The 23319-nt window shown below is 41.1% G+C and overlaps 1 protein-coding gene across 1 annotated transcript; it reads right to left on the reverse strand.

Moving 5' to 3' along the window:
• Positions 1-381: 381 nt before the first annotated feature.
• LOC146683936 (rho-related GTP-binding protein RhoA-D) lies at positions 382-19943 on the reverse strand. Its single transcript, XM_085444719.1, has 5 exons — positions 19808-19943; positions 5601-5756; positions 2976-3096; positions 1836-1966; positions 382-1719 (listed from the first exon to the last, which is right to left on the reverse strand). Exons 2-5 carry the CDS (start codon positions 5754-5756, stop codon positions 1546-1548), a joined length of 582 nt encoding a protein of 193 aa, XP_085300845.1. The 5' UTR covers positions 19808-19943; the 3' UTR covers positions 382-1545.
• Between the last annotated feature and the right edge of the window lie 3376 nt (positions 19944-23319).

Genomic DNA, 23319 nt, shown 5'->3' on the forward strand with positions numbered 1-23319 from the left:
AATGTAAATGTATTAAAACCATCTCCAAAACCAAACCAAAGTAGTATTTCAAAAATACTTTATTAACATGTTTGTCATGTTTCAGACATTCAAAACTTCCTGCTCCTGTTTGTAAAGCAGCTTCAATCAACCTTTTCTCAAATTTCGTTGTGACATTTAAGACAGAGCCACTGGCCAGACATTAGCCCACACCCACTCCAAGTGGAAGAACGTCTTGCTTTTGTTATTGTGGCAAGATGAATATTTGTACGATGTAATACACAAACAATTTGATCTGGGCTCTTTCTGAGCAGGAGTGCATACAGCCTTTGCCCTGTACTTCTTTATTTTGGCTCTGAAGGAGACACATGCGTAAACTCTGGCGTTTCATTCCCCAATATGTTTTTATTTTATTCAAATTCTGTTTTACAGTTTTGTCACATTGGTGTAAAATCTCTTCATCTTTACGGTTCTAGCTTAGGGCCAAAAGACATCACTGTTACTCTGGTTTTTGCCTGTTCACAACTCAAAGAACGACCATACAGTGACTAAGGGCTCCTGTACACCACGCAATGATGTTTGAGCTGCTAATCTAGTTGTCAGCTACTTTTACACACAGACTAGGCTGATGTTATATAATATTAATATGGCTGTATATTGTGTGCATTCATCCACAGTGAGTCCAGTACACAGTATTGTGAGATGACTGTATACTGGACCTCAAACAGTACAGGCAGGATGCAGGGCTCATCGGGGGGAAGCTGTAATGACGTCTGCCAGAGCCAGTGTGAGCACGACTGCACATATTGTGTCCAAGACAATAGACCACTGTCTGCAGTGCCAGTTTAAGCCATCGCCATGGAGAAAGACAGAGACCGAGGTGCAGGCCGAAGCCTCTCCATACAGTCGCTCCTGCATTACTTTATGTAGGTTTCAGTGGATTAATGAAGTGTGAACAGGCTGTAAATTTAGTCCTTTGTGTCAGAAGAGAAAGCTGTGGAAAACAGCACTCTGCTGACACAGCACTTGGTGAAATAGAACTTTCGGGGTCTAAAATAAATTGTCTGACAAAAAAGGAATCAGGACTGAAGCTGATGTATAAAAGGAGACTAAGTGGCACACACAGGTTGAAGAGAAGCAGAGGAAAACAGCAGACGTAAAGCTGTGTGCAGCTCATAGCTGTGAGAGAAAGTCCACAAAACCCTTCTCTGTAAACAAACATAACAGTGCCCAATGCATGACATTTATAAAGTATATGCACATAAATACAAACATACATATAAAAGTAAAGTAAGCAGGTTGGTCCTTCAAACAAGCTTGTGTTCTGGTAGAGAACAAACAGGAAAGAAGCAATAACAGAGTGAGCTGCAGAGGAGGCTGCTTTAAAAAAAGACGGCTGATTTGTTTTTCTTTTAAACAGGTGTGTCAGTCTTTCATATTTGCCGGCGGCACATCTGCGTCTGTGAAGTCCATGGAAGCCATTGATTTAAGGTTTCGCTAGGTTTGCTCTGTGTGTCGGGGAGGGGCTAGTCCTCCCTCAGGTGCTGTGGCCAACACTCTGGCTGTTCACAGAATCTGGCAGCCACCCCTCTTCTTACGCTTGCGCACCTGCAGTGCCGCTCTGGTCGCCATCTCAAACACGTCCCGCACTCCGTCCTTGGTCTTGGCTGAACACTCCAGGTAGCCAAAGGCACTGATGCGGTTGGCCATGTCTCTGCCCTCTTCAGGCTTTACTGGTTCCTGGGTGTCATATATAGAAAGCCAGTTAAAATTTCAGTGGTTGTGCGTGGACATTTATCTACTGAGAGGATGTGTTTCCTTTAACACAAAAACCAAACCCCCCCCAAATACAAGACCTGTTTCATCTTGGCGAGCTCTCTGCGTGTGTGTTCATCATTCCTAAGGTCCTTCTTGTTGCCCACGAGGATGATTGGGACATTGGGACAAAAGTGCTTCACTTCAGGTGTCCATTTCTCAGGAATGTTCTCTAAAAGAATAAAGAAAAACTCCATATATGAAAATCAGAGCATTAGTTTTGCACCAGACCTTTTTCCTCCTGTAAGGACAGTCACTAGTTTCCCTTGTGACTGTGCACAAAAAAAAATACCAAGAGGTCACTGAGAGCTAGTGTCACACACAGTCGGCAAAACAAGCGATTTCTCTCTGAACAGAGATTACATTTTGTGTTAGAGTAGGAATATCCTAAAGCATGGATGAGGAAAGCAAAGACTGGCTGTAATGCTAAGTTACAACCCTTATTTTCGCTCTTCTAAAAGACATTTATAGTACTTCGTGACTTTTGTCTTCTCTGTGGCCATGGCAATGTTAAAGGACTGACAACACAACAAAAGTAAACACAAGCATCCCACACTACCGGTTGCTCCACATATCTAACCAAGCCCAGAGACTGTGACGCTCTGCTAAGCTTTGCTTAACACCTAAGGACTATAAAAGAAGTTCCCTGCTGAGATTTTGAGGAGATGCTGAGGTGGTAGAGGAAACTGCATTTAAAAGCTGCGCCCAAAAAGTTTCCTGCATCTCATCCATAGTAACTGCATGTTCCTGGTGAACCCTCTCCAGTCCGTCATGTCTACCATAGCAATCAAAGCTACAAAGGTCAGCTGATGCCCAGACTTCATTCCTAAAGTTCATTGGAGGAGCGACTGTAATCTCGTGTGTGCCTACATATTAATGCATCGTAATGCAGTTCAACCAGTCAAGTCATGACTTTTCCATGACAGTGGAAGATGGAATTTCAACAGCAGGTTACGATACCAATGAAATATGTGGGAAAACCCTTTGTAAGAAGATGTAGCCCCATGAGCAGATAAAATCTGGAACATTTCCCTGCCAGGTGACCTTTGTTGTGAAGTAATCTTACAAAAGAATAATACAACACTGTCTCAGGAACTCGGAGACTTTGCTTGTTGATTTCAGAAAAATATCTTAACTGGGGCACAGCAATGAACTAAAACACACTTTCACCGCCGCCTTACCTAAACTGTCAGGACTGTCTATGGAGAAACACATGAGGATTACGTCTGTGTCAGGGTAGGAGAGAGGCCTCAATCTGTCATAGTCTTCCTGACCTGCTGTATCCCACAATGCCAACTCCACCTGAGAGAGAGGAAGACAAAGAACAAAACATATGAAGCAAGCAGCTCCAACACAGAGCACACACTTGCTAGCATTAAAATACAAAAACAGATTACAGACAACAAAATAAATCCCATTGGACAGAGGGAGGAACATAACTGAGAACAACTCAATCCTCCACCATCAGGCCTAAACAGCAAGTCTGCAGAGGTGGAGGTGGTTCCCACAGGATCTCAGCTGTTAATCAAGCTGTTAGAAATCCCTCAGCGCCTCGCTTGCTCCAGATAAAAACAAACGCTTGCAAAAATCATTTGCGAGAGGTCAGCATGAGCTGTAGCTCTAGTTACAATGCAACCACAAGGAACTACATAGGAATGTTTAGTACACACAAGCCTAGAAATGTCACTTCATGAGGAAATTATGGCTTTTTTTTAAAGTCAAAACTAAACCGAGGATTAAACTGCATTATTTATGCATTTTATTCTTCTGCTGATTTCATTTGCAGTATTTTTACTACTAATCACAGCTGGAGAACATCTTGATTGTAGTCCAGAGTGCAACAGTACCTCAACAATTCTTCTGGGCTTTTCTTACATCTCACATGTTTCTTGTTGGCTCACAAGCTTCTTACCAAGATTGCCCAGACACCGCACTTACAGTCTACCACAGGAAGGGTATTTTCAATATTTAATGAGATATAACACGTAAACTGTTGTAAAATAAGCTATTTCACACCAGGAAGAACCTCAGTCAGCTGCCCTTTGCTTCTACTACCAGTAGATGTCTCTCAGGAGTCAGGTTCCCAAGAGAAATCTTTTTTTCTTAGTAATGTTAACTGTAACGTAATATAAGGTCAAACAGTGTGTTATAAAATATTTCACTGCATCAAATAAAGTTGTTACATTTTAAATTCTTCCATCACATTCAACCTACTGAAGTAAAAACCAGCTGATCCCCAATTTTACAGCACAGGAAAAAGGAACAGGAAACGGGACATTAGTCATGATGTATTAGGAGAGGGGTCCCGACCTTGCACAGGAAGGTGGCACTGATCCATTTCCTGTTGCTAGCTGGAGATCTGCGGCTTTATAACAATGAAATAGCACAAATATTCTCTCAGAGCAGGCACTTATTGCCATCAATCTTGATGGGATGTGGTCCACAATCAACAGAGTCAAAGAGTGTCACATAAACCTGCCTGTTCCAAGAAACAGCTCAAATTTGCTCTTAGATTCTGCACTTGTGTAAATATTATATAAGCAAAAGTAGTGAGAGTAGGAGTAATACCTCTAATATAAAATGTCTCCTATTAATATTATCAATACATACACAGTGTAGTCAGTCTTTGCTCCTTTATTACAAAAGTATATCCTTATACTTTCATTTTCTTCATTTAATAACTGAAGGTTCACAGAGAACATTAGTACCCAAAGCACACGATAAACAATCTGCAAACTCGTTTTTTTGGACTCTTATTTGTTCTACTTTTCAGAAACAACCTAACTACTGTTTAAATGGCACCACAGGAGAAACTTGGAGGGGAAATACTAAAACCTAACAAATGTCTTAAACAGTGACAAGGAGCTCCAAATAGATGCTGATGTTTTGTAAGAATCACAAATAAATGGCTGAGAGCCACTGAGTCAAAAAACAAAAAAGGAAGAAGCTTTTATTACTTTTCCAAACAAAAACTAAATGTCAAATGGAAACTCGAACCTCTTTAAGTGAAGTTGTTACAAATACACAAAGGTCAAACTATTACTTCTATTTCAATAGTTTAAATTATTCATAGTCTTCAAACTGAAAACCGATATTTCAAATACGACGTATGTGCAAATTCCCCGCAGTTTGTGCGATTCCGTGTGCGTCAATGAAACTGTAAGTGTTAATACTTTTGACAGGTTAACTGGTATGAAAATAGTTATAGTTGTTTGTGCATGTTAAAGCTAAAGTTATGCCCCGGTACACAGATATCACGTTAGTAGGTTTATTTAATTATTTAATTAATTTGCACTAAGTTAATACCAGTGGCCAGAATCTCCTCCAATGACTATATCCCGCGGTTAAAGGATTTTTCTGTTGTTTATTGTTTAGTTTAGCTGCTGTTAGCTTGCCACATTTGTGCCTTAGTACTAGCAACTGGGAAGATTTGCGCTATTTAGCTAACTTCGGGTCTTACGGCGACCCCTAGTGGACATTGTAAAATATTGCTGTGTCTGAGTAGATGATGTGTTCTGATTGTTGCTTAGTTATCTTTGACCCTGCTAATTATAGTATTACCTGTTTCTGTTTCCAGACAACCATGCTTATAGTCACCTATACTGCATCTGCCACAATTAGAAGTGCATATCTGGCTGCATCACAGTTGGATTTATCCTGGCAAGCCCTGCTGTAACCAGTTCTTCTGTGAAGCTTCATTAAAGACGGTGAACTAGACTCCTGGACTGCAGCAGTCTTTCTGACTGAAGACTTGGGCCAGACTTGTATACCCAGCACTTCCCGTACATATATATTCTACAACGTACCTGTTTGGTATCAACTTCAATGTCAGCGATGTAGTTCTCAAACACAGTGGGGACGTAGACCTCTGGGAACTGGTCCTTACTGAAGACAATAAGCAGGCAGGTTTTCCCACACGCACCATCCCCAACTATCACCAGCTTCTTTCTGATTGCAGCCATCTACAAAACACAACAGTTTGATTAGTAAACATGTTTGTGATGATTAGTGAACTGGTGAGAATCAAGTGCTTTCAAACAGGGAAGGGAGCCACAGACTGTCTCACAAATCACCAAACACAAAGGTAAAGGAGAACAGATGTGCAGGGATGTGATCTCAGATGGATTTATATAAAGAGTTGTAAAGAGTACAGTACAGCACAAAATACTGACGCCAGCTTGCCTGCATCGCCTGCGCTCTACATGCTGCTGTACACTCATGACCTCTGTGCCACAATCATAATGATCTTTAACATGTCACTTCTACATCCCTGTGGCCAAGTGATATACAGCTCACACTGGTTTGGTCTGACACCTCGATGCTGCACACATTTCTCTTCTCTCATATCCCTGAAAGGCATAGATTTGAGTGAAATGTGGCTAGTCAGAGACCAAGAGGGGGACACACACACACACACACAGATCAATAGCCATCTCCCACGGGCTGACAATAATGGAGGGAAGGCAGCCGGAGATGGGACAACACACTGGCTGCCTGCCAGCAGCTTCAGCTTCCACCAGCCTCAAACTACCTGGACCAAGATTAGGATCAAAACCTCTGCAATCTCACACACACACACACACACACACACACACACACACACACTCTCACACTCTCACACACACACACACACACTCTCACACACACACTCACACACACTCACACTTTAAGTAATAACTGATGAAAGATGTAGTAATATCTCCCAATTATTTAAAGTAGTCACTTGAGATGATGAACCAATAAAGAACCAGATCTGCTGATTGTTTCTGTTTTATGACCTGCAGCACGATTTGTTTATTTTTTGCTGGTAAAAATTGAATGAATTCGACTTAGTCGACACCAAATATAATTTATAGTACCTGGTGAACACAGTTTAGCAGTAACGAGTCAGACATTTCCCTCAGGAGGCCAAACTGACAGGATGACCTTTGGACTCGGTGGAAGTTTTGTTAAACAACTGTTTTGCTACTTGAAAGGTGAGAATATCTCTGGGCTCGTTTCCTCTACTCCCAAATGACCAAACGAGGGATACGGCACACACAGGTAGAAATGAAAACTCGTGGTGATTAATAAGCACAAATACACCTGAGCACACGTTTAAGCCTCTTTCAGACAGAAATGGTGGTCTGTGTGGCTAAAAAGACCCGTTTATGTTGCCTTTGCTCATTCATACCAAACAAAAACAGCATAACGCCACTACAGTGCATGCTTTCACATGGCATGCCAGCATCCCAGTATCAGAGGCATGACGCCCCAGTCCTTTGTGAAACAGGTCTGGGCGCTTGGCAGCCATCTTGAAATGCCTCTGGGTTTTTAAAGCTTAACGACAAGAGTGTGTGTTTGTGTGCGTCTGGGAGTGTTAATTAATACTCTGCTGATTATTTCTGCAAATTACTTTCCGTTGAAGTTCTTTACTTTTACCGCCATCTTCCTGTTGCAGGATGTTTCCACAGACTTAAATGCCACACCTCTCATTATCTTTCACATGAGTGCCACCAGGAAAAGCCTGAGTGGAAAAGCCAGTGACTCATCACCACTAATCAAAAGTCCTATCAAATACTCATATCATTGAAAATAGAATAATGAAGATAAAAAAAGTTGTTTCCTTAAAAATGTTCTGTGGGTGGAGCGCCGTGTCGCCGTGGACTCTAAACCTTCATAAAAGCTGAAGCTAATATTTTCTAGTAGCTTCTGAAAGCCTACTTACAATGAACCACTGACCCTGAACAAGCCTCCATCATGTTGTGGGCCTCAGTCATTCTCCTCCCCTCGTGGGAATAACAGCTACTAATTTTTACCACGAGAATAAAGACGATCGTTCCGTCTTCTTTTTTCTCCTACACATTAAATCAGGACAGTGTGTTGTCAGTTTGTCTCTTGAGAGAGCCACCTGTTCTCTCTGATAGCAGGCTGCTGCTCCCCCATACATCATACTGTCACTGCCAGAGGGAAGACACACAAACTCATCCAGAAACACATGCACACGTGACTTGGAGCTACAGCGCAGCCCCAGAAAGCTTCACAAAATGGGGCTAGTCCTGCAGAGTTTGTGCTGTGATAAAATAATGCGGCATATTGATGATCGTGGCACTCAGAGCAGGCTCCCCACTGTGACAGTGGCAGCAAATGGTGCTTACTGGGGATAATGGCCCCTTTACTTTGCATTAATGTGTCTGTGTGTGCATACTGTGCCAGGACAAGGACAGGAGCAGGCACTACGAGCGCTCGTTCCCTAAATAAGAGTTACATACCGGTGTGTTCCATTACCCTTAGATTGCGGATAGAAACAATTCACTTAAAACCTTCATACAATATTCATACCATACACGGTTATAAAATATTCACACATATAAGATCTGCATTTTTTCTCATGTATTATGCAAGATCAAAAGCAAATCAATGAACTAATACAACAGTAAGTAAACACTAATAACCAGATTGACCACAGGGGGAGTCTTCTCAGAGATAAGTAGTGAACTGAGGCTTCTTTCAGGAGGTAAGAAAAGGAACTCTGATCAATTCATCTCACCCTAAAAAGTGATTTATGTCATCCTTACACATTTAAATAACCGCCAAGCATTGCCTCTGCTATTATCAATCATCTTTCTCGTTTATCTTTTAGACTCCTTTAAGTGACTTCCTGGTAAGAACAACATGAGAGCAACTGGAGAGGAAGAAGTGAAGCTTGTGGGACTTCACCAGTTTTGTTATTTACCATCATTCTTCCTCACTGAGTTTCTTCCACTGGGTCATTTTCAATAAGCTTTACTGGAAACGGAGCAAACAACCATTTTGTATTACAGTAGTAAGTAACATTGTCCATGCTGATCACTGCACAAAGGCCTCCCATAGTTAAGCATGTTAGGTTACTTGTTGTGCTGCTTGTAGCTTTGAATGTACACGTGGCTGCATTTAAAACACTTAACAAACTACAATGATATAAAACCACAACATTAACCTCATAAAAAGCAATTGCAAGAAATCCCACCCTCAACCTCCTACAGTTTTATTGTGACATGTTAGGCCATGTTCAAAAATCAGTAAGCGTGCCTTGGGTGTGTCACAGTTACAAGAATGGGATCCATGTGATGTCACAGTGGCCTTGCACCTTAAACACAAACATCAACTGTTAAGCTTTGGGTGCAAGTAAACTTTACGGTCATATTTGAGAAAATTCCAGTCAAGGCGCTCTTCATATATCACGTTTACAAAACATGTGACCAGTGTATGTCGAAATGCACTTGTGAATAACTGCACTGTAGCAAGCTCTGTGCTACTACGATCACTGCTGAACAAGCACAGAGACAAAGGCCGAGCTGAAGAAGAATGACAACATATCCTGAGTGATGAGCCATAGCGCACATGCAGCGACGGCCTAAGCACACGAGCCTCAAACAGGTCATATCAACGTGCGTGTTCGCACGTGTCTTAGGATGAACGAGCGGTTCTTGCATAATATTTGCCCTGCGTGGAGTAGCAAAGGACAAAGTTCTCATTTCCCACACAAGCAGCACAGATGCCGTTTTCTCCCTCGTTTCTCCTCGCTGGCAGGTTGTGACTCATATCTGCAGGGGTAACACATTAGCCAGTCTTGTTCACTTCAGGTGGTGGGGGTAAAAAAAACAAAACACAAAAATTGTCATGAAACACCAGGAGAAGGACTAAGACTAAAAAATAAATATATTTAAAACAATCTTCCTCTTCGTGACGTATGGACTGACCTCTAATCACAAACTCAAGGCACTCAAACAACCCTACACATAGTACCTCATTTGATTTGCTATCATGTACAGCAGAGGAGGGTGATTTAATGTTTTATATTATTTTATTTGGCTCACAATCTCAATTATTTAATGAACTGCATGAATCTCATCAATAAATCTATTACAACAACTTCCAAATGGCTCCAAATCTACAAAGCTAGATTATTTGTTGTGAAACAGTGAGGACAACACTAAATATAATGCAATGCAAAGTTGTAAGTTATTGAACTGAAGACAGTGGCAGCCAACAAAACAAGAGGGCAAACAAGCATTCTGAAAGACAGCAGAGATATTTCTGATCACAGCTTTCAGTGCGAAAGCAAAAAACCTTTTAGAAGGAATTAATTTAGCTCATCATTCTGCACCAAAAGATGGTAATCATCTTCTGACCAGCTCACCCAAACCTTTAAACAGCTTCTCTTCCAATAACACCTACCAGGCTTGGCTCAGTGTCACTGTTTTGGGGGTTTTCCATTTGGTGGTAGTACCTGGGACCAGGTTTCAATTAAGCTGAGTCGAGCTGAAAATGAGACATCAGCAGACCGCATGCCACCGATTGACCACTCCTTCACAAGTCTCAAACCTGCCATTTTTGGAACTAGGCAAACACTGCTTCAATGATGAGGTGCAGACGTTACCATCACCTCCATGTCATCCATTGTTTGTTTTGTGTTGCATACAAATGACATCACAGGATTTTTTTGGGCCGTGTTACTGTAATGATCCCACCCACATTGATGTGGTGCTCAACTGCAATGGAAAAGGACAGAGTACAGTAGAGCAGAGCCGAGTAGGTGCAAGTGGAAAAGAGGCATAGATGGCCCAGTGGATTTCAATTTCCTTCTCTTGATGTCTCGAGCGTGCCAGCTGCTGTATAACACCCTGCTGTGCTGTTGAAAAGCACAGCGCTGTGAGTGGGTGAAGCAACTGTGAAGCTGCATTTTGATTTTTGTTAACAGGCAGCTGTTTTGCGTAATTGGTACTGCGGAGTTCAACACCATCAGAGCTGATATGGGTTTAAAAAAAGCTTTTGTTTCCAGAGGAGCTTCGACTTTTAAATGACGACTATTTGAACATCGATATTTTATTCTTGCCACAACGAACATTTCTGTGTTCTACAAAACACATTACAAAAATCATCATAAACCACTTTAATGTCCATGTAATGCTCATCACCTGTGTATATGCAGCTTCTGATTCATTTGAGCAAATTCATTCACTCTGCCAATGTAGCCAAAAAACAACGAAGGGCTTTAACTTTACTGGACAGTGATTAGTGCTGGATGACACGTCAGCATGCATTCTTACAATGGATTTTTGAAAGAGTAAAGTCTAAGACAATATCAGTTATATCGACATAGACTGGTGCTGTTACATAAAGGTTTCTTTTGTAAAACTGCGGCAGCGTTTGCATCTCTACTTCAATAAACTCTTCCGACTTATGCAACCCCACCCCCACTCTCCATCCTCGTCCTCTGCTGGGCATCTCTAGAGGAGATGCCCAGTGTGGGCGCAACAGAAAAATAATATCTCCAAGTTTGAAGATGTATGTTAACTTAATAATACAACAGCAAGTTCGTATAGACAACATACTGAGGAAAAAGTCACCCGGAGACAGCAGTTTTGCTTCTTATAAGTTTTATATTTCAGGCTTCGTTAGGTCTGAAGTTTAGAGATGTGGGCTGCACAGTTTAAGCTATACAGCAGTTATCTTGACAGTTAAACTGTTGAAGATAAAATACATTAATCACATTTAATGTGTCACCAATACCTCAAGCAGAGGACGTGAGGAATGCACACGTTCACCTCCCCCTCAGAAACATGCCACAGGGATTATCGTGCCTTGTACATTCCTGTTAGTCGTGTCGCCTGCCGGATGTCTTCCAAAATACTAGATCACAACTCAGACTGAAGACCCAGAGAGTACACAGGCCCAAACAGGCAAAACCGGGGTGATCTGAGAATATGACTGAAGATCTGTACCAACAATCCCATTTTCCATCAGGTCTGACGCAGAAGCAGGAAAAGGGCAGAAACATACTTGTTCTGAGCGCAAACAGAAAAATTTAAATTATCTGAGTGTCTGAACTTCCTGTTGTTCAGAGGTAGGGAGACGATACTCAATCTCTCATCTTCACTTAAAGAGACTACCAGCATCTGACCAAAGGTGGGAAAAAATATAGAATTAGTTGATCATAAAATCATCATTTTACTCGTCAGCAAGTTCTCCGTGTGACCAGATTCATCTCCCATATTTTCCTTTTCCATGGGAAGCAGCACAGCGCACCCCTGCTAGCTGTAAACTGACTGTACACTTCCAGGTGATGTATGAACAAACAGCTGTTAAAGAAAAATATTAACTGGGTATTAGCAGTTCACAATCTGACACAGTGGTTGGCCAAAGCGGCAAAGTGCATTCCATGCGATGATTAATGTCGGGTCACTAAGCGCTCACACACAGCCCTGTCTGACTGTGTAAAAATGTGGGAATACATAAGCCATGAGGAATCTCTCACCTACTTTCAACACCCCTCACCCTTTTCTTCTGAACACACAACATCCCTCTACAGCATCGCTAACTTTCTGTCTGCCAGAAAACAAACAAACACATTTTCTAGGATCATTGATGTTTTTCAAGTCAATCTGAGGATTACTTTCTTGATTAATTGGTTGATTAATTAATTGTGTGATGTCTGAAATGTAAACATGAAATTAATGTGAGCTGAAGTAAAAAATGACAGAGACAGCAAAACTAAGTTTCAGTGCGAAAGCGATCGGGGACTATCCGTCTACCTGCAGGGAGTGTATGCCATCGATGGAGACAGTGTACAAAGTATGTGGTACAACTAGAGCTGGGCGATATGAGATTTTTTCATATCACGATATGTTTTTTTCATTTCAGGCGATAACGATATCTATCACGATATAAGCCAAATAACTATATTTGTAAGATTTAAATGTGCTGTTGCTCACAAGTAAAATGTGAAATAATCAGCAGCTTGTTTTTATTTAAATATTTATTTCCCATAATAAGTTCAACAGGGTAGATGTACTTAAGGAACATGAGACTTTTTCAGATAAATAAAGGCAAATATTGCAAACTACACAAAAGGCAGCCGCTAAAGCGTTTAAGTTTCAAAATAGAACAAACGAAACAGACTAAACTGTCAATTCCACTTAGAAACAAAATATTAATTCTAAAAATAAATCTTAGTTTGTTTTACAGAAGAACAGACAAAACTGACTAACTTTTGTCAATATCAAATAAACTGAGAACTAAAAGGAAATTCTCAATCTCTCCTTGTTGTATAGCTGAGCTTTTCAAACAGTTTTAACAGTTACTTTAGTCTGACAAAAGCCGAATGACGAATTAGCGCTTCCAGTCAGAGACTGAGGCTACGTCCACACGTACACGGGTATTTTTGAAAACGGAGATTTTCCGTTTTCGTTTTAAAAATAATCCCGTCCACACATAAAGGCAGAAATGAAGGAAAACGCTGCTATGAACATGCCAAAGCAGCAGGTGGCGCTAGATTCCTAACCGTGCAGAAATGTTGGCCAATCAGAAGTCTAGAAGCCTCGGTGGGAAAAAGTAAACAAAGCTGGGGCACAGAAGCCGAACAGAGTCGTATGTGTGGAGGGACAGTAACTGTGTGTATATGTAAGCATTTAAACACTGCAGAGAGTAGAATTAACAGTATTGTAGAAATTCATTTCACCGAAACAATAACGTGGCGCACAGTGTGACGCATGCACCAGTTTATTGTATTTCCAGACTTGCTTTCGGCACAATTTACAGTGCACGCTACTCTGTTTTTTGTCAGACTTGAAATAGCCGAAATACCTTCACACTACGGAACTTCTCTGGCTCTTCCGTTCGACAATCTCTCCGGCGTTGGAACCATCATCTGTTTTCTCTTCGGTCACGCTCGGTTGATTTTTCTAGTCGGCACACTCATTTCCTCCATTACCCGCTGGCTGCTTCCCAAACAAACACACGTGTGGCTTGGCACTTGTGCTGTACGTAACAAGTCACGCGACGTGACGCTGCGGCTGTGATTGGTTCGGCTCTGCGCTACTTAATTTGGATTGGCTGACTTTTTTTTTTTTTTTTTTTTTTTTTAAGAGGACAAGAGCGGCGAAGTCTATCGCAATAGCTTAATTTCTCTATCGAGTAAAAGTTATATCGCGATACATATCGTTATCGTTCTATCGCCCAGCTCTAGGTACAACCAGTCTGTGGCTACTCCTGTTTATGCTGCCATTGGATTGTCAACTAGCTGTCGAGAAGTGTGACGTTATAACATTACGAAGAGTTAAAAACAATCAGAAGTGTCTGCTGCAGCCACTGTCTACATTTTTTCAAGCTGTATTATTATTATTATTATTATTATTATTATTATTATTATTATTATTATTATTATTATTATCATCATTTTATTTTTTACATTTTTAAATATATTTTTAATCTTTAATAGGGTTTTTGTGCTTCTCCCATTCCTGGTGAAGTTGCATAGTCATCTTTCTGTGCACTGTCTTTGTGGAAACCCATATGCAAACAAACAACATTTTTGGTACTATAAATCACAGATTAAGGAAAAGTACAAACAGGATTCAAAGCACATCACAAAACTACAGCTACATTCCAAAACCAGGCGATCGTGGCTCAAGAGTTGGGAGTTTGCCTTGTAATCGGAAGGTTGCCGGTTCGAGTCCCGGCTTGGACAGTCTCGGTCGTTGTGTCCTAGGGCAAGACACTTCACCCGTTGCCTACTGGTGGTGGTCAGAGGGCCCGGTGGCGCCAGTGTCCGGCAGCCTCGCCTCTGTCAGTGCGCCCCAGGGTGGCTGTGGCTACAATGTAGCTGCCATCACCAGTGTGAATGTGTGGATGACTGGTTGTGTAAAGCGCTATACAAATACAGGCCATTTACCATAATAATTAAGTCAATTAACCTGTTCTCATAAACAACAACTCGAAAATGAAAGTCGATTAATTACCAATCCCTAAGTGGGGCCATGCATAACGCTGATCAGCATTTTTCTTAAATTTCCTTAAACATTGTCATTAAAAAAACATTTACATTATTTTTTGCCAATCAACTAATCTATCAATCAAATACTGATTATAAACCAAAGCACTAACAAACAAAGTCTAAATTATTGGTAGTCTAAATACAGCTGATATTTTGAACTGTGTCTTAAAAGCACTTTCAGTATCACAACTGGCAATTTCAGACTGGATATTTTCTTTTTTCATTAATCTGCTTTGATGAATTGCTTTGTTAAAACAAACCCACCTGTAATACCCAACATTCACATTCACCAAGCACCTAGCCATGCAATCTGCAAGAACACATCATTATAATGAGCTCACTAAATTTGAGTGGTTTAACAGGATGCCACTGTTTCAACAAGTCAGATTGTGAAAATTCTTCCCACCTTGATATTCCACGATCGACTGCGAGTGATTTTATTGCAAAGTGGAAGTGTTAAGGAACAACAGCAACTCAGCCGTGAAGGGGCAGACCATCTAAACCATTCTTAACATCAGCACAAAAACATGTGCCACTTTATGGCACGGGTTTCCAGGATGAGTACTTCCTCTTGGTAAAATGTGAAGGCAGCCCCAGAACTTTTATCCCTCGAGTCCATGTAGTTCGTCAGTCATCCAGGTCATGGTAGTAAGAGCTAGGAAAGAAACTGACTGGACTTCTTTAAGTTTTGTAAAGACATTTTCCCCTCTCAGTTCTGAACTGAAGGAGCATCTTGTATTAGAGGTAAAATGTCTTCACGTTGAGTCACTTTCCTTCCAAGCTACTTAGATGTTTATCTCTAGAGTATATCCTAATATACTGGTCAGCCAAGCTAACATTTTCAAGGTTGAATCAAACTTAAGAGCAGAAGTGACTGCTCAAGATCCAGGCCAGGGAAGGAGCTAAAGTCAGAGAACCTAGCTGGAGCCCAAAATAGGACAGAGCCATTGAGACTCACCCAACCCAATTTATCACCGTGCACACAACTCGGCTGAGAGCAGAGGACGAAAGAGAGAAATCTCACACAGAATCATCCCTTCACCCGCCTCTTGGTTGCAGTACAAACAAAAGTCAGAAAGCTGGAGGGAGGAAAGCGAAGCACTGTGGTCAAAACTAGAACACGAGTTGCTGCAGCAGCAAACGATATGGAGAAACTTAAAAGCATTAAAGTGCAGCAACGAGGCCTTTGATTAATATTCCATGAGTATAAAATAAACAAATCTTTGAATTAGTCATGGGCTGTCTTGGGAAAATAGCTAATCAGGACTTGGATAGAAATGAGGAATGCATTTTCGCTTTCCAAGATTATAAAGTGTGCATATGCACAGACACGCACCACCTCAGCTCGGCGTGGTGAAGGAGCCGACTTGATTGCACCCTGTTCCTAACTCTGTTTGCTCTTTTAGCTCCTCTTTTCTACCCATCCTCCTCCAGGCTCTTGTTCTCAATCAGCCCTCATCTCATCCCACGCGTTCTCCCTCTGTGTTGCAGTGTGATGTCACCATCAGGGAGCTAATGTTGCATATCCTTAGGGCGCCGCATCCCTGCTTCTTTCTGATTCACACACGCAGCACAAATGAAATCTGAAAACGAAAGCTGACACACATGTGCACAGCCTGTATGGAGTCAATCCTCCAACTGTGTCTCTCATCTGTCCTGTCAGCCTGTGAAGCGAGTGCATTTTATCGAATCTAGCACTGAATCCTCTGAAATGGCTCATCAAATCTTATTAGGTTTAGCCATCAACAGTTGGAAGTAATTGAAGGCGAAAAGAACTACAAACCAACTACAAAGGCATGATCTTTAGATGCTGACAAGAATAATCAAAAACATGTTTTTACACTGTCTGAAAAGATGTATCCAGTTAATAGCTGCAGTCCAATTAGGCTAAAAACTGAAGCGCCAATTGCACAACTATTAGGATTGAAAGAATATAAACGGAGGGTTGCAAAGAACAATTATGTTCATTATTGATTTTCAAGATTAGTCCATATTTTTTTGGCAATGCAGTGTAAAGAGGACTTCTTTAAAATGGCTTTTTTAATGCAGTCAGTACTACAAAAGACGGGGAAAAACCAGCAGAAATCAGAACTGATAACTGGTGACACCAACTGAAAGCATTTACCAAAGAGCAGCCAAACGTTCTGCTGGAGCAAATACAGTGTCGATCCAAGCAATTTCCCAAAGGGAATCTTGACTCAACATGGAACAGGCTACAAGAGTCTGAGAGAGCAGTACTTCTGAAGTCTGTCAGGAGAAAAAAAAATGTTTACATTATCCCTTTAAGGTTTCCTGAAACCTCAAACCCCAAGATCCAAACAGGAAACACTCCCAGACTTTTTTTTTCTCTTTTTTTTGTCTGCATGCTGCCCATGTGTGGTACACCCCACATCCAACGGATGCAATCTTCCATGCAGCCATGCTTGTCGATTGCAGACAAATGACTAGAAAACTGAAAAACATGTGTGCTTCATCAGCGTGTAAAACAAGCTCCAGTTTGATCCGTTTCCAGGAAGACTGGCTTTCTTGGAAATCGCTACTATTGGAAGGTGGTCCATTCTAATACTTTGAAGATCTATAAGCACATCAGCTGATAAACACCTATGGTTTTAACAACCTTCGAACTCCCCATAGAAAGGAAAAAAGATCAAATCTCAGCACTCAAATCTAAACAAACCCTCCCATTTTTTAGCACCAACTTCCTAAATCGTTGCGTTTTACGTTTTTATCGAGTGCTAGTAGTGTGCTTCCTAAAGGTTAGGTGGCCGCAATCAATCGTTGAAAAGTAAAAATACAGCAGAGCGGGTCAGTCAAATGTCAAGAGGAACAAAACGAGGTGCAAACACCAGGGTGAAAGGACCTCTGGCTATAAAGGCATACATGCAGCTTTTGATCCACATTAGTCTTTCATGAAAGCTTTCATGACCTACAAAGCTATTCAGCTGTCTGTCTGGCCTCAATACTGGAAAAAGACGAGAAAAGGTCACATACTAAAAAAAAATAAATAATAAATGGATCTTTGGCAGTTCCATCAGTTGGAGACAACGTCTTATTTTTATAGGAAATACAGTCCTCTGTGAGTATTTTAGGACAACTTAAATCCTATACACAGAACAAGGCCTGTTCCAGTAATAGTTAAGGCCTAATGGACGTGTAGTTGTCCATTTGTTTTTTACTCCCCCTCAAGTCGAGCTTTTCTGCCGTAAACAAAACTGATGAGCAACTGGAGGAAATGGGAAATTTTCTCATTGGCTAATGATTTGCGACTAATCCTCACTTGCGACTCTAATAACGACCATATTATCCAACCCATTTTTTTATTCAGTATAAAATGAAACTAGCAACCAAGACCATAAAGATAAGAAAAGTGCTAACTGAGGTCACATGTGAAGGGAGCCGAGGACTTATTTCCCATAGATGTCTATACAACCGAAAGTCTCTCCTGCTCACTATGAACCCCCCCCCCCAAAAAAAAAGACAGTTCAAGGCACTTCTCAAACCCAGAAGCGATATCCCTCTTTTACACTGTCTATGCTTCTGATTAATAAGTGGATTGGGTAACCAGTCGATCGACAGAAAATTAATTAGCAGCTAAGTTTGATTTATCATCCTCATTCAAGCAAAAACAATAAGCATCAACATGGCTCTTTGCATGCAACATTTTACAGACCAAACGATTAATCAAGAAAATAACTCTCAGCTTAATCAGTAATGAAAATACCGCTAAGGATGCCTTTACTGCCTTTGTAGCTGGTTATTATATTTACACTGCTTAAACTCTTTGTGGAATCTTTGCTGTGATTAATGATGCAATATAAACAGTAAGAAATATGTGTAATCTGGGTTATCATGTTTATCCAGCGCATTATCGGAAAACCTTGCAATGCATTAATTAATGCTATGTTTTAACTTCATAATATCTGTATGGATTCTGAGTGAGTGTGTGTGTGTGTGTGTGTGTGTGTGTGTGTGTGTGTGTGTGTGTGTGTGTGTGTACTCTTTCCCGTGTGCATTCAATAGTATATCCACTCCATGGTCTACAACAATATCCCTACTTTCTCAGCCCTAACACTGTGGATTACATCTCGTCACACGGCCACATCCTTTAATACCTCAGATCGGGGATTTCCTTTACATTTCCCTGCACTGATTTTGTTTTGCTTGTTACACTGGGCAACACTTTCACTTCTGTCCACTACCTGCTGGGTCAGCGGTTCTGCTACAAAAAAAATGCATATATATATATATATATTACATCATTCTTCCACAAAAATATTGACGTTGCAATCACACACGCGCGCGCAGTGGACAAACCGAGAAGACCCGTTTTCGAGGACTCTTCACGTGCAACATCCTGAGTGTGCGCGTCAGCCTCGAAAGATGGGAGCAGCTGAGTTGAAGAATAGCAGAGTTTTGCAGATTTGACTCTGGCGCAGACCCAAATACCGGCAGTGCAGTTTTGTTATGGTGAACATGCCAAGACAAGGGAACAAGTCGCTGTTGAGATGTGAGGGTCTGCGCTACAGAAGCCGAGCAGCACAACAAGGGTGTGGTGACTGCCAGAGAGGAATTTCCTCGGGACAGACGAATGTAGTCTTTTGGGTTTTTTTATTTTAGTTCAGGTGAAAAGGACAGACTTCTGTCACCAAATATTAATAATTACATTTTTAAAAGCCACACAGTCGGTATCATGTATTCGAATAATTGAGCTTTCCGAGTATTCCTGCCTAAAAGAAATAAAGAAAAAACAAAAAAACATTTTGTTCCAGCTTACTGGACAAACAGGTTCTCAAACAGAAAGAACTTTCTCACAGCAATTAAAGACGGGCTCCAAGGCTCCACAGTTAAAGTCCATTTAGTTCAATTGCGCAAGTATCGAGTGGGTAGAAAGGCAACAACAACATCTTCTTTAGGATATGGTTGGAGAAAAACAAACAGGTGTGCCCTCCGTGTGTCCTTCTCCTTTGCCCCATTTTAAACATAATACGAATAAACGAACAATAATAACCTTAAAGACTGCTGGAAAACTTCTAAACAAGTAACAGGTTTCAACTCACCGAGGTGCTGCTGGAATCTTAAATGACTAAGGTTATCTCTCCACTCGAAGCGGTGCTTCTTAACTACTTTTCCTTTTAGTCTCAAGCGCTTTATTCACTCTACACGGCTCTCGGAGCTCCAGCCGAGTAAGCGTAAGTATAGAAGCATTTATTTCCTTACCTCTCTCAGACGTATCCTCTCAAAGTAGCGAAGAGCTCCGTGTTTCCCCTCCTGTGGTCGCCCTTTTTCCTGAGGAGCCGTAATCAGAGTGAACGGCCGAGAAGCAGCCTACAGATAACTGACTAGACCCTCCCTCTCAGGTGCATTCAAAGACCGCTCGGAGACTCAAAGTTCTTTTGGTTTCAGGTTCAGGAGTGTTTCGACTACCTGCTATTTTGTCAACAAGCTTGTTTTCGCCACTTGAAAAACAAAAGCAAGCTATAACTATCATAATTATGTATAATTATCACAAATTTGTCACAAAATCGACTGTCTAACTCAAGGTTCTGAGAAAATAAGACGAATGGGAAGAGCAAATTGAAATTTGGAGTTATAAGGTAGAAACTTTGAATTAATGACTTGAAATTTTGACTTATGGGTGGCAAAACAAACAAACAAACAAACACGCACACACATACATATACACTGATATGCACACACTCATCCCCCCTCCCTTTCCAAACGCCTTCGATGCTTGTTCCCTCCTGGGAACTCGGCGGGTCTGAACCCGCGCTGGAATGGTAGCGCGAATGTTTCCTGTCCTCATGCTGTCCTCCCAGGAGCCCAGCATAGGTAGAGGTCTCTTTTTTTCCTCTTGAACTTTCCCATTGTAGTGTATATTTCAGTGTTTTTTCTGTAAAGCTACCGATCTCCGACCTGTATCCCCATGTGATGTCTGTGTTGTGTGTGTGTAAAGTCGGGGGGGATTCTATTTCACTGCAGGGCAACCTGCACGTGGCGAATAAAGCCGATTGACTGATTGATTGATTGACAGACAGACAGACAGACAAACAAACAAACAAACAAACAGGAACGCTTCTGGTGGAAACAGCTTTCCACAGTGCTGTGTGTAAGACAGTAGAAATGCCATTTCCATTGTTTCTTCTTTTATTTAGTAGATGGTAAAGAACAGCATGAAATTCTCACATCAGAGATTCTAAAATGTTTGCAATTTTTGCACTGGAATGAAGATGCAATATAAAATTCTTATAAATTTACAAACTACACCATTTGGCAATGCAGGCAAAAGCCAAATCTTATACAATGTGTCAACGTATACTCCATGCAACATAATACTCAATGTGGCTGCCCCTATTTTCAGATGTGAACAAGCAGTGATGCAAGCTGTATTAGTGGTTCTCATCACTTTACCTTACTGCAAAAAACAAAAACTCTTGCATCCCTTTGGCGAAAATAAGACACTTTCGGCAGAGAGTGAGACACTGCATTCTTCTCCCAATGCTGAGCTTAAAAAAGTCTAACTGCACTTAAACATCGCACAGTGTTTTCGGGTGCCACCGCCTGCACGCTATTGGCTGAACGGATTTAACCGTTAAATTGGCCCTCCCCTTTACGGTTAAAGAATAATGACATCATTTATGTAAAGATTTTGTTTTCTCGTTTGTTTTTTATGGATATATTAAGTCTTCATTTTAATCTGCTGTCATTATTATTCTGTCCCCTCTGGTGCAGTCTAAGAAAATGGACTTTGACCCAAGTTATTTTCTCCCACAGTGCAACAGGAAATCACACAAGAGGGATTTAAGCTTTTTAACATGCCATTCCCTCGCAAGTTCATTCACCCCAGGGTGCAGTACGCTGTGAAAACACAGCACGAGCTCCGGGGTAGGGTGAACATTTCACCTACAGTATGAGCATTATTAAGCCACAATAGCCTATTATGAGCACTCACAATCATATCATAACAGTTCTTTAAAAGTCACATTAGGGAGTTTAATGGTACCCAAAGAGAAATAGCTGGAAGCAAATTTCTGGTGCATTAGTGTAAAAAACAAAGTCTTAGTTGTTGAAACGTTGGAACCACAAGCCTCAACAAGATGCAGTATGTAATCTGGACAGCTCTCTGCAGTTTCCATGGTAATACCCACATACTGTAGTTTCAAATATAACGGTACACATTGGCACCTCCCCGTGCCACAGAGTACTGATGCTATTTCTGTAGGTTGTCCGGAAGGGGAGCTGCTGCTGGCTGATGTGTGATTACATGAGGAAGATGAGTATTTGAGATGGAGCCACAGTTTGTAAAAGGAAAGCTGCAAACAGATTTACATGTTTGCCTCCAGCTGTTTCTCCACAAACTGCTATTATGACCCATGCTAAATGGTTCATCTTGTAGCGTAATGTCTTTTGAGATGATGGTGCTTTGGACGCAGCAGTCTAGTGCTGAGAGCACCCCCCCCCCCCCCTTTTTTTTTTTTTTTTTGAATAGGCACACCCAAAGTCTGGTAGGATCTAAAGGAATCAAAGATTTGCAGTTTTAAAACTTAAAGTCAAGTCATTTGACTGGTGACTAAATTTGCTCAGATCTTTTATTTAGTGTGAGTTCGTGTTGTTAATTCGCTTTGACAGAGCTCAGTTTGGACATTTAAAATACCTTTATACCCCTGCCAGACTATGAACTGCTCCATAAAACAGAAAGAAGCTTTATAGTTTGCAGTAGATCATGAGGCATATTTCTTTGGATTAATCGTGATAGCTGACCCTCCATTTAACAACTGAGAGCCAAAGTCACAACATCGACAAGCTTCAGAGGCGTGACAGAATTTTGACGTCTGCATCTAGAAGCACTTCTTCATTTTTTAAATGTGACAGCAAAAAAACAAAAAAAGGAAAAGAAAGAGAGAAAAAAGAACTAGCAGCAACTCAAATAAAACATGTCAACATTAACAACAAGGCTATAAAAACTCTGTTCTCTAAACACCGGCAGGGTCTGCTGGCTGCAATAAAATAAATATTGAGTATTCGTTGTTGTTATGGACCCGAAATAATCACTGTTCAGTGGTATGGATTATAATTGGTGTTTCTAGGATTTAATGCCACTGCTGAGTCTGACCAAAATACAGAAAAAAGTAAAAACAATTACATTAAAGGACATTCTGAGCAATGATCCCAGAGTGTGTCAGACACTTAATGGTAATCTTAATGCCCTTTACACTGGTGTAAATCTCCACATGTGAGTTACCTCCACATGTTAGGCTGGTGTGTGTGTGTGTGTGTGATTCCAACGTGTCGTCTTTAAATGTGCGTTAAATAAATTTGGATTGGAAAGGGAGTGAAAGAAAAGCCAAAGGAAAACTTCTGCTTTTGTGTGTGTGTTTGTGATGAACAGTCAAGACACACATCTTGTGTCAGACAATAAAACAACAAGCCTGAGCTGAGCTTCATCTGCAGTGTCCAGTATCACCAGCATAGATTGTTGCTCAGTCTGAATGACACAGAGGGGAAAATCTAACCACAGTACTAATAGTTAGCTCATACATTGTCACTAAAGGTCATTAATTTGGCCAAAAATGCTGTCATGACACTGATAATTACACGTCTTATGTTATTACAGTTGCATCACCGTCTACTTGACCCTCTGGGTCGTGAGCCAGCTTCCATAGGTTACATGCAGATTTCAGTCTTTCTTGTACCAACAAGAACTAAGTTACACAAGTCATGAACTGTTTGAA

Source organism: Copadichromis virginalis, linkage group LG20 (assembly GCF_057382275.1).
Source record: "Copadichromis virginalis isolate Kocher_CV1m ecotype Utaka linkage group LG20, C_Virginalis_male_GT1.1, whole genome shotgun sequence".
In the NCBI taxonomy this organism is placed as follows: domain Eukaryota; kingdom Metazoa; phylum Chordata; class Actinopteri; order Cichliformes; family Cichlidae; genus Copadichromis; species Copadichromis virginalis.